Source organism: Vigna angularis, chromosome 2 (assembly GCF_016808095.1).
Source record: "Vigna angularis cultivar LongXiaoDou No.4 chromosome 2, ASM1680809v1, whole genome shotgun sequence".
Classification (NCBI taxonomy): domain Eukaryota; kingdom Viridiplantae; phylum Streptophyta; class Magnoliopsida; order Fabales; family Fabaceae; genus Vigna; species Vigna angularis.
In genome coordinates this window covers 19,749,436-19,761,567 of record NC_068971.1, presented here as the reverse complement: position 1 = coordinate 19,761,567, position 12,132 = coordinate 19,749,436, and the positions used below count along the sequence as shown (strand labels likewise).

Genomic DNA, 12,132 nt, shown 5'->3' with positions numbered 1-12,132 from the left:
GTTTGGGGTTGTTGGGGAAACATGAAAAAGGAAAAGCATTGAGCTAAGAGCTAAAAAAGTAAGAATATGCAAAGAAAAAGAAAAAGAAAAAGAAAAGAAAAAGAAGCAAAGCTCAATGCAAATGCAAAGGCAAGTTGGGAAGAATAAGAATAATTGTGTTGTTATGATTCTCTTAACTCAAGGATTTTGTGATCCAGAAAAACCAATTTTCTTGTTAGCCCAGCCACATTATAAGCCATTGAAAAGTCCTTGTGATGATGCATGCTTGTGAATGTTTTTGATTGTGGTAAAATGAAAGGCAAAGTTGATTCATGTGACATTGTGATAGTAGAGTGAATGAGTGATTACCTCTTATACACTTGTGTGTGAGTGAAACACTTTACCTAGTGAGGAAATATTCCATGAGCACATGAACATCCATGCTTAATTGATTGATCATTCATGAAAAATAACATTTGTTGGAATTTAAATGACTTTGTGAACACTAAAGCATGTGCACATCTAGATTGAACTCTTGGTCATAAGTTTGATTGAAATTTTTACTTATCTTGAAAAAGAGGATTTTTGAATGAGTGAACCATCATATGAATTGGTTGAAGATTGAGTTACATCTTGTTTGCTTGAGGACAAGCAAAGTTCTAAGTTTGGGGTTGTGATAACAGTTGAAAAACTGTTATTTTCATGCTTAAAATTGACACAAAAAGCAACCTTTACACTTAGAAACTAGCTTGAAATCATGCTTTTATCCATATTTTCAGAAATAAGAGAGTTGGACAGGTTTATGCTTGATTTCAGTGTTTTTGTGCAGGTTTTAAGGTGAATTTAGTGAAAGAAGTGAAGAAGGAGAGAGTTGAAAGTGAATTTAATGGTTTTGTGCAAGATTCCCTTGATTTTGTAGGCTAATTGAATGATTTGAAAGAAGAATTGAAGTACCGAATGATTGGAATGCTGAAAAGTCAACCAGAAACTAGAAAAGTCAACCAGTCAACCAGAAAAGTCAACCAGTCAACCAGAATACGAAAAAAGTCAATCAGACGAGTTTTGGGCCAGTTTTATGCGATTTTATGATCTGTTTGGGCCTGGACCCGTTTTCTATTATTTTTATGTCCTATTTAAAGACCTAGATGTCTTAGGGTTGGTATCTTTGGCAAAAACGAAGCAAACACTCTCTTTTCCACCCCTTTGAAGGAGGATCTTGGATGCTCAGGCTACCTCTTCACCTTTCTAGGGTTTTATCCTTCATTCTTTCATTATTGTTCATCTAGGTTCACCATGAATATGGTGAACTAAACCTTGTATGTTTGTTGGGGAATCAATGTAATCTTTTAAAGCTCTCATATATGGAATTTGTGTTTGCATCTTAATCTAAGATTTATGCTTTCTTTCATCATTAGTTAGGGTTTTTCCTCTTTGCCTAATGCTTCCTTTGTTTAACTCATTCAATGCATGATTATTGATTTTGTCGATACGGGAACGTACGGGGAAGTCTAGATCCGGGGAATTACTCCCAATATTATATTGGTTGTCGTTAAGCTCCTATGCTAAGAGAACTAATTATTAGGAATGCTAGGAATCGTATGAACTCGTAATTAGGGATAGGCCTTCTTGATAAGGTAATTTAGAGAGTGGCATTAACAATGATGATTTGAATGTTGAATTCCTAAAATATATGAGAGTGGATAAGATGAAATTGACCCCCAACAACATATTCATATATATATTTCATTGAAAGTGCTTGTCGTTTGCTTTTGCCATTGATCAAAACTCATGCATACATGTTTATTTTTTGTCTTGCATATTAAACTCCAAATATTTCGTTCTTAAGTCTTAGCTAATCAACAAACCACACAACTAAACTAGGCCGTGAGTCCTTTGGGAGAACGATACTTGGTCTTACCAAGTTTATTACTTGAACGATTCGGTCATACTTGCCGATTGTAAAACAAGTTTGTGACATCATATTTTGGTGATCATAAATTTGTCCATCACATATGTATGTGTGCAGCTCTTTTATGCTATAGCCAAGTATTTTCTTCCTTTGCAACTAAACATGTTATATTGTGACTAGATGCACTTTCAATGTCAATCAAATATGTATTGTTATGCCTAACACCTTGTAATGCAATGGTAGATGAATCTTTACTATAGACAGTGAATTTATCACTTTCAAAGGTTACCTTAAGACCTTTATCACATAATTGACTTATGCTTAGGAGGTTGTGCTTTAGTCCTTCAATATATAGCACATCTTTGATTGTCAATGTACTTCCTCCTCCGATGTTTCTGGTTCCAAGGATTCTTCCTTTGTTGTTATCCCCATATCTAACAAATCTTTGTTTCTTCTTCTCAAAACTTACAAACCTTTTCTTGTCACTTGTCATGTGTCTTGAGCATCCACTATCAAGTTACCACAATGACTTCTTTGACTTTGAAGGTTCCTACAAAACAAGTTAAGCAAGAATTTAGGTCCTCAATCTCATTATGGGTCCTTGGGTATAATCAATGAAAAATTATTTCACAAGTTTAACCAAGGATATTTTTCATTTGGTACACCAAAATGCTTAATATTACACTTATTAGAGGTGTGACCATGATTCATACAATAGAAGCAACAAACACTATGCAATTTGGTTTTCATAGTTGTACCTTTTTCAACCCAAACTCTACATGTTCTTTTAGTTTGATTTTTCTTATGTTGATGCACATTTTTGTTTTTAAAAGTGTTCTTCATAACATCATTTTTTACATAGGAAGTAGATTTAGTTGTTTTAGCAAGTAAGTTTTCAAGGATATCTATGTCAAACATATGACTCTTACAAGACAAACATTCAGCAGGATTTACAACAACATCAAATTCAGACTCCTTCAATTCTAGATTACTAATTTTATTTCTTAGAATTACCTCGTTATCTAACGCTTTTTCATATTTAAGTTGTAAATCATGAAATTCACTTTTCAGTTTCTCATGTGCAGCATCCAATTTCTCAGATTCATTTAACAATTCAAAAAATGTCTTTTCTAAGTCAATTTCACCAGTTTCAAAGCTAAAATTAATTACTTTACTTGCAGTGTCATCAAGGTCAGCCATTAAACACAAATTTTCTTCCTCATCTGAGTCGCTTGAACTTGATGAGCTAGATTCATTTTCTTCCCAAGCAATATAAGCTTTCTTCTTCTTCGAAAACCTCTTTTCTTTCTTTTCTTCGCTTCTTTTGCTTTTCGGACAATCCGCCTTGACATGTCCTCTTTCTCTACATCCGTAACACTTTATACTAGATGAGGACCCATGACTATGCTTCTTTTCATTTTTGAAATTGTTTTTTCCCTTTGCTCTCATAAGCTTAGCAAATCTCTTTATCGTGAGGCTCATGTGCTCCTCATCATCAGAATCATCATCTTCCCTTTTTGAACTTTTTCCTTTGGAGACTTTGGTTTTGAAGGCCAAGGTCTTCTTCTTACCTTGGTCTTCTTCTACGGTCAATCTGTTGAGCTCAAGCTCATGTTTGTGGAGCTTTCCAAATGAATAGCCATGGACATTTAGGATAGGTTTTGAGATTCTAAGATGGCAATCACCTTGGGTTGCCAAGACCTCTCCAAAGACTTTAAGATTTTAACATTCAATTCATCAATATCAAATGTCTTACCCAATCCTTTGAGATGGTTGACGATGTGAGTGAAACGTTTTTGCACGTCTCCTATTATTTCTCTAGGTTGCATTCTGAACATATCGTACTCCTGGTTGAATGTATTCTTTCTAGCCCATTTCACGTAATCTTTACCTTCATGAGTGACCCTGAGAACTTCCCACATTTCCTGCGTTGTCTAACAAACTAAAAAGATTTTAACATTCAATTCATCAATATCAAATGTCTTACCCAATCCTTTGAGATGGTTGACGATGTGAGTGAAACGTTTTTGCACGTCTCCTATTATTTCTCTAGGTTGCATTCTGAACATATCGTACTCCTGGTTGAATGTATTCTTTCTAGCCCATTTCACGTCATCTTTACCTTCATGAGTGACCCTGAGAACTTCCCACATTTCCTGCGTTGTCTAACAAACTAAAATTCTGTAATTCATCAAGTACAACAGTATATGATATTATATTGCGAGCTTTAATATCAAATTGAGCTCTTCTATTTTCCTCAACAGTCCAATTTAAATAAGTTTTTTCTTGCTCAACACCATTAACAATTCTCATTGTAATAAAAGGGCCATTTTCAAAACCTTCCTAGATGCCTTTGTCAACAGACCCCATAAAGATTTGCATTCTGACTTTTCAGAAAGCATATAATTACCACCGGTAAAAAGTGGTGGTTTGTTGATGGAAGCACCCTTAGCATAGACTTGGTTATGATTGGCCATTTTCGTAAAGTTTGAAAAACTATCAAAGCAAGCTTTGATACCAATTGTTGAGATTGGTATCGCGCACCGGAACGTTTAGAGAGCATGAAAATAGTCAATAACCAAGAGGGGAGGGGTGAATTGGTTCTTTTAAAAAATATGATTTTCTTTCGCAACTTTTATCGAACAGTTTATAAGAAAAAAGTATAAAGATAAAGAAAATCACACAAATGGATTTTTATCCTAATTCGAATCAATAGATTCTACGTCCAGTCTTTAATCACTATAAAGAGTGATTAACCTTTTCACTATAATTTAGTTTTAGATTACAAAAAAAAACTCACTTAAACTTAGAGAACTTCCTCAGAACTTATGTGTGCTCTCAAGTAGTGTAGTTAACCTTCTAAAGGTTTAGGAAAGGTGTATATATAGGCCAGGGGCCAAAAAATGAAAACCTTGCTCCCAACTGCCAGTGATAATCGATTACCATAAGTAATAATCGATTATCTTTAGTGATAATTGATTATTGTTGAACCTTGGACAATATCAAACCAAGCAGTGATAATCGATTATCCCCTATGATAATCGATTATTGCTGCGAGCAACCCTTTTCTGTTTTAGCTTGTGACAATTGAATATCCCCTTTGATAATCGATTATTGCCGTAAAGATTCACTAGTTTATGAAACTTCTAAGTGTTTTTATAATTGAAAAATGATTCCTATACAATGATTGCTTAACATTGATAATATAGATTCTTCAAGTTTTCAAGAGTATCATCATCAAAATCACTTCAACTTCAAGACATCAATGTTCCTCATTGGTAACACAAATTTAAGTTATAAACAGGTTCCTTAATCAAATACAATGTCAAGGTTACTAATTTTCTCTTTTGAATGGGTTTAAATTTTATATAGATCAAAATTTGAGGTTTATTGTCAAAAACTAATATAGATAATCAATTGTCAGGCTGGATAATTGATTATCTCAATTAGCAACTTGTTTGATCTTCAAGACTCTCTAGGATAATCGACTATCCTACTTGATAATCAATTATCTTAGTTAGAGTTCCTTCTTGACTTGAAATCTCTCTAGAATAATCGATTATCTTGTCTGATAATCGATTATTTCAGTCAAAGATCATTCTTTATTTGAAATTTCTCTGGAATAGTTGATTATTAGATGAGATAATCGATCATCTTAGAAGAAATGGAGTTTTGAATGTCTAGCACTTGTTTCTTTTATTTTTGTGGTTATGTTATGAATAAAGATTTGTTTAGACTAGTTTATAGGTATATATATGTTGGATATTATCGATGTTCATGGGATAATATATATGTATATGATGATGAGAATGAGAGTTGTGGTATGAGAAGAATCTCAATGAGAGATTCTATATTCAAGTAAGTTGTAGTGGATGCTTGATAGTGAGACTCAGTAAGCAGGTATCCTGATACCAATCATTCAACTCATGTAGAGATGAATGGGGTAGTAGAGAGAATGGCAAGAGGTCTTTACTCTAATCCTTTTGTGTCTTAGGAGTGAAAGATTAACCTCATGGGTAGTATGTCGAGTTACCCTTGTTTATAACTCTATAGAGTATAAATATTATCATGGTTGCACACCTTCAGTAACATCCATATCAACATCGTATATGGATAATTGAGTTAAAGGTCTTTTGTTGCATGATTTGATGCTTATTGAATTTTATAAATTGTTAATTTAAATTATGATATGTTAATTCCTTTATACATTACCCTGCTTGCTTAGTTTTCTATTATCAGTATGTTTTGTTAAAATCTTTGGCAGTGATCACCAATTGGTGTGAGCAGAGAATGTTGTAGGTGATAGTCTGCCATTGATGGAGCGGGAAGATACCGTCGAGTGATATTCGGAGTTTAGTATATAGATATATACTTAGATGTTTTATATAATGATTTACCTCTTTTGAGATACTTTGTGTAGAAGCAGTTTTGTAAATATGTTTTTATTGATATAATATTATTTGGATGGTTGTGACGATAAATTACATTTTTTTTCTTATCTATATGCTATGTTCTATTTAACCTATAATGTTTTATTTAGTAGATTACTCTATTAAATAAGATGTTACAAAAAGTCATCATTATACCAGTGAATAAGAAATATTATTATAAAAATGACTCAAATTCTCAATAAAAAAATAAAGTAATAAAATAAAACAAGACAAATAAAATTAACATAATTTCAAACAATTAAAAAGAAAATAAACAAAAAAAACAGAAAAACTTATTTTTAATTTTTTTTCTTATTTATAAATTATCTATTTATAAAAATAATAATGAAATGAAAAAAAAAATAGTATTAACACTATATTTTAATAATACTTGACAATAAAATGTGCAAAATCATTTAGCCAACTTATTTCTATATATTTGTTTCTTTTATTAAAGTAATAACTTAATTACTAGTAACCAATTAATGTTGTTATATATACATATATTAAAAACGGGTGTTACAGCAAAACATTATAAGTTGTTAATAACATGAAAAAAAAAAGTGGTTACATCCCCTATATATACTATAGGGAATAAGTTTTTCCTATTGTCCAACTCTTGTTTTGCAGAGACATTCAATAGGTCTTTCTGAACGTCAAAAATGGAGATTTTATCACCTTTGAAAATCTGGAAAACTATTCTAACAATCTTATATGTGGCTTTAAATCCCTGCTTATCAGCTAGGGTTCAAGGTTTGAATTTCACCAATCTTTTAGTACTTATTATTATATGAAATTTTATGAATTGTATTATATAGATGTAGAAATGCTACATATTTTGTTAAATTTATTTATTTTGTGCCTTCATGAATTATTGAAATTTAATTTATATTACTTGTTTTTATTTACCATATCTGTATTCCTACATCTATTCCGAAATTATTGATTTCTCATTTCATTTCAAAATTATTAAAGTCTTAAAAAACTTCTAACTCTCGTCAATTATTTTTTTCTCACACACACCCCAGTTTAAACAACAAAATTTGATTTTTACGAGGAATAATATCCTTACAACCCATTGATAAAGCACATTAATTAACAAATAAAAAACAATTTAAATATAAATATTAAATAAGAGAGGTTAGATTATATATATATATATATATAGCAATACTTTACACGTATTAAACGCTCCTTAATTTAATGTACTTACATTGGAATTAATAGTTTTAGAATTAAATGATTATTTTTAAGGCAAGAACACAATGCAATCGCTGGTGAAGTGTATTTATGTTTTTCAATATGTAATTGGTATCACCCATATATTGTCATTGTTTAAAACTTATATAAAATTATGATTGCAGATTCACACATTCCCGAAACGTTTCCATTATCTGACATTGATACTGGTTTTGGACTTTCTACAACCCAGGTACTCTCGTATGTTGTAGTAAAATACGTTTGTTTCATTGTTTTTAGGTTACTTTTAAGTTACTCATTTTCATAACAAAACTGATCAAACCAATATAATCCATTTTTTCATAATGCATAAATAAAAGAAGATTAATGAATAGAGATAGAAGAAGCAACTACAAATATAACATTTTATTTGTTGAATATAGATAGGAGAAACAAATACTATTCCTTATCGTTCTTCTTTGGGAGATTTACGAAAATTTTACCACTTTCCAAAACGGGGATCATTTCCACCAAACTTCTTGTTTGGAGCAGGAACTTCAGCCTTACAGGTACGAAAATTTTTTAAGACAACAAAATATCTTAGTATTTGGGTAATTTGTCGTTATTATGTTATTACTTAATTAATCTTAATATAGGTTGAAGGAGCAGCTTCTGAGGGAGGAAGAGGACCAGGAATCTGGGATGATAGAATTAACCGTAACAAAGGTTAACCAACATATGTTTTTATGTTATAATTAATGGAAATATTTAACTCTCAAGATATGTTATTACTTGAATTATCATTTTCTTAAACCCCATTCATTACTTTTTCCATAACAACCAGAAGCATTTATTGATGGTGATAAGTTTCCTACAATGATCCAACATTATAAGCGATACAGGGTTAGTAACGATTAGCATGATTATATGTTTGTGTACAAGAACATGGTATTTTTCTATTTTATATGTTTATTTTGTTAATGATCTTGTAGGAAGACGTCCAACATTTAAAGAATCTTGGAATAAATTCTTACAGAATGTCCATCTCATGGAGTAGAGTCTTGCCAGGTAAATTTTGAAAACCAAGAAATATAGTAATTAATGTGATGATATAAAGAACACTTACATATTTTTCTCTTCATTTTTCAATTAAAAATATAGATGGAACCATAAAAGGAGGTGTAAATCAAGAGGGTGTTGATTTCTACAACCATTTGATCGATGAATTACTTGCAAATGGTATGGCGTAATTATTTTTTTTTCAAATAAGTAAAATTAGAGAAATTTTTTTTAACATTACACAAAAAAAATAAATTTTTAATGTGCTTAACTTGATATATTAATTAAACGTAGGCATTACTCCTTTTGTGACTATCCTACACTTTGACTATCCTCTTGCCATTCAGGAAAAACTTCATGGATTTTTGAATAGCTCCATTGTGTAAGAACTTTCTTGATCTATTCTAGATATTGTGCTTTCATGAATTTAATTGAACAACATAGATTTTTACATCATGTTCACAATGATTATTATAAAAATGAAAATTTTCAGGAATTATTACAAGGATTATTGTGAACTCCTTTTCAAAACATACGGAGATCGAGTTAAGCATTGGACTACAGTGAATGAGCCACAAATTGTAGGTTTAATTACTTACATGCATGGTTTTGACAATGATGATCCTGAACCATGCCAAGCTACCAAACTCTGCCAACAACCTTATACTGTAGTTCATAACTACATCCTTTGCCATGCTGCAGCAGTGAACCTATACAGAGAAAAATTTCAAGTACAGTATCTTTTGTGTCGTACATTGCCTCAAAATATGTGTATAGTTTAATTTTAAGTTGCTATGACATATTCAATTACATGTGGGTGCATTATATAAATAACCAATCTTTTACTAATGCTAAATCAAACTCTATTAGTATAGTAAGGATTGTAAACAATAATTTTAAATTTTACTATATTAAAAAGTAGATTTTAAACATGATTCAATTCTACAAAACTAAGTAGGGTTTGTACCTATTTACTATTAACTCGTTTTATCTTTAATCGACATGAAATTTATAATATGAATTTTGAAGAAAAACAAGTTATTCTCTTGTAAACATCTGGTACATGATGAAGGCAACACAAAGAGGAGAAATTGGAATTGTTATCGGATCTGAAAGTTTTGAACCCTACAGCTCAAAATCAGAAGATGTGGCTGCTGCTGAAAGACTTACAGATTTCTTGATTGGATGGTTAGTTTTGTTAATTAAGCCTTCACAAAATCACACCCTTATGCTTGTTTGGTATAATATTTGAAGTATTGATGTATGATAAAATTTGTGACAGGATTTTAGACCCTGTAGTCTATGGAGATTATCCAAAAATCATGAGAGAGTTAGTGGGGAACAGACTACCCAATTTCACAGAAGATGAGAAAAACATGGTTGCAGGAAGCACAGACTTCATTGGAATCAATTATTACACTTCTCATTTTGCTAAGCATGAAACAAACAAAACAAATATATCTTTAACAGACAATTATGATGCCTTAGGAAGATCAGAAGGTGAGTTTTTTCTTACTAAATTCAACTAATTGGATTACAAGAGACAATGATGCATCAAATCATTAATTCTTCTCTCTTTTTTTCTCTATAGATTTCAATGCAGAAGGAAAAACCCTTGGTTACTTGGTGAGACAATCATTTCATAAGAGTGTTGTAGGTTAATAATAAAACTATTTTCTTTTTACATTTTTCAATGTTCATATTTTGTAGGATAAGTATGGTGGTAATTTTGTCTATCCCCAAGGATTATATAACATTTTACAACATATCAAGAAAAAGTACCAAAATCCCATTATCTACATAACTGAGAATGGTTTGTGAAACAATGATTCATTATTTTCACATCAAGTATCTATGATTTCAAATAAGAAGATATTGATCTGCCTTTGTCTTCCTTCCCATAGGTATTGCTTCATTCAACATCACAAATCCATTGATAGACATACATCGGATCAAATACTTAGCCACACATTTAAACTATACCAAAGCAGCAATTGAGTAAGTTCTGTGTCTTAAACTTTTTTTTTGTGTGTGTATATATATACTTACCACTTTTAAGTGAGGTAAGTTAATTTTGTTTTATATTTTTCCTTTTGTTATGGCGTCTATTTTGATATTTAGAGGAAAATGTATAAAAAATTGACGAGTTTGTTAAATATGTTTTTTATTTAATGTAGAAAATATAGAATTATAATTATAAGTTGAAAAGTTAATTGAGTGAATCATAATTCACTATTCATAAGTTGATTTTTTTTTAATTAATAAGTTATATATATAATCATTTACTTCGAAAAGGTCAAATTCATTGAAAGTTTATTAGTTGTAAAAGTTGACATAAATGTCTAAAGCCAACCAAATATATAAATTTAATGTTGAAGGTGATTTTACTTACAATATTCCTTGAATGAATGAATGTTTTGTATCTTGTAAAGTAGACACTAATGTTGGTGTTTTGAAATGTTTTTACCAATAGCAACGGTGTAAGAGTTCGTGGTTATTTCGTGTGGGCTGCCTTTGATACCTTTGAATTCAGAGCTGGGTTTTCCAGAAATTGGGGAATTATTCACGTTGATTTCAATAATAATCTCTCGCGTTGCACAACAGTTGCTGGTAAATGGTACAAGAGATTCTTGAATCGTGTCATTCCACATTAAGACATTCTTAAATTTCACTGATCGAGAAAGAGGAATTACAAAAACAATAAAGAGAATCTCAAGATTCCAGTTGATGTTAATTTTATTTTTATAGTTCTTTTCCTGCCACACTGTGTTCTTTATCCGAAAATACAGATTTTTGTGTTACATTATAAACATTAGTTTTCCAATAACAGTTTTTCCTCTGGTTTCATCCAATACAACGAATTTAGATGTAAAGAGATGTCAAAATTTACTTTGGATTCAAGTTGCTTTGTAAAAAACTAAGTTTAGGTGAGCTAAATTGTTTCATCATACAATACTTAATGGAAAAGACACCTTTCTCATACAAACAGAAAAATATTATTTTTCTATCTAATTTTAACGGGGACGAGAGACTACTATATTATAAAATTTAAAGACTAAAAAATAAATTTTAATTTAAAACCCAAACAATCCAATTTTAAAAAAAGACAAAATATATATTCCAACCTTAAAAATTTCATTAGTTTCTAACAATAATGTAAAAACATATTCACAGAGAAAGAACATTATTTCTCATGGAAGTAATTACATGATTTGCACAAAGTTAAATATGGCTTTTCGATCATTTTTAAGAGAGTAAACTCTTTTTTTATATCAGTTATAATAAGTATAATTTAATGGAATAAAGGAGTTTTCCAAACTCATTCGAAAAACAAAATAAAAAAAGGTGATGACATTTTATGAATTCTCTTGCTTACATAACTTTCTTTTAATTAAAGTAGTTTACATTTTACATGTATATTTTTTTTATCAATTTTTTTAATTAAAAAATTGAATTCACAACTTCTTTCTTTTTCAAACCCTTAAAACTAATCTTATATTTTTCAAGTTAATGAAGAAAGTTGAATTATAATTTCTTTCACCATCCATTCCCAATTTTTCAAACTAATTTTATATT

The 12,132-nt window shown here is 30.5% G+C and overlaps 1 protein-coding gene across 1 annotated transcript; it reads left to right on the top strand.

Moving 5' to 3' along the window:
• Nucleotides 1-6,980: 6,980 nt before the first annotated feature.
• Nucleotides 6,981-11,210, top strand: LOC108327356 (beta-glucosidase 24). The gene is made up of 15 exons (XM_052872553.1): nucleotides 6,981-7,071; nucleotides 7,683-7,750; nucleotides 7,941-8,066; nucleotides 8,154-8,223; nucleotides 8,342-8,400; nucleotides 8,490-8,565; nucleotides 8,659-8,736; nucleotides 8,851-8,938; nucleotides 9,050-9,287; nucleotides 9,629-9,744; nucleotides 9,839-10,056; nucleotides 10,148-10,182; nucleotides 10,267-10,369; nucleotides 10,461-10,554; nucleotides 11,030-11,210. Exons 1-15 carry the CDS (start codon nucleotides 6,981-6,983, stop codon nucleotides 11,208-11,210), a joined length of 1,641 nt encoding a protein of 546 aa, XP_052728513.1.
• Nucleotides 11,211-12,132: the final 922 nt, after the last annotated feature.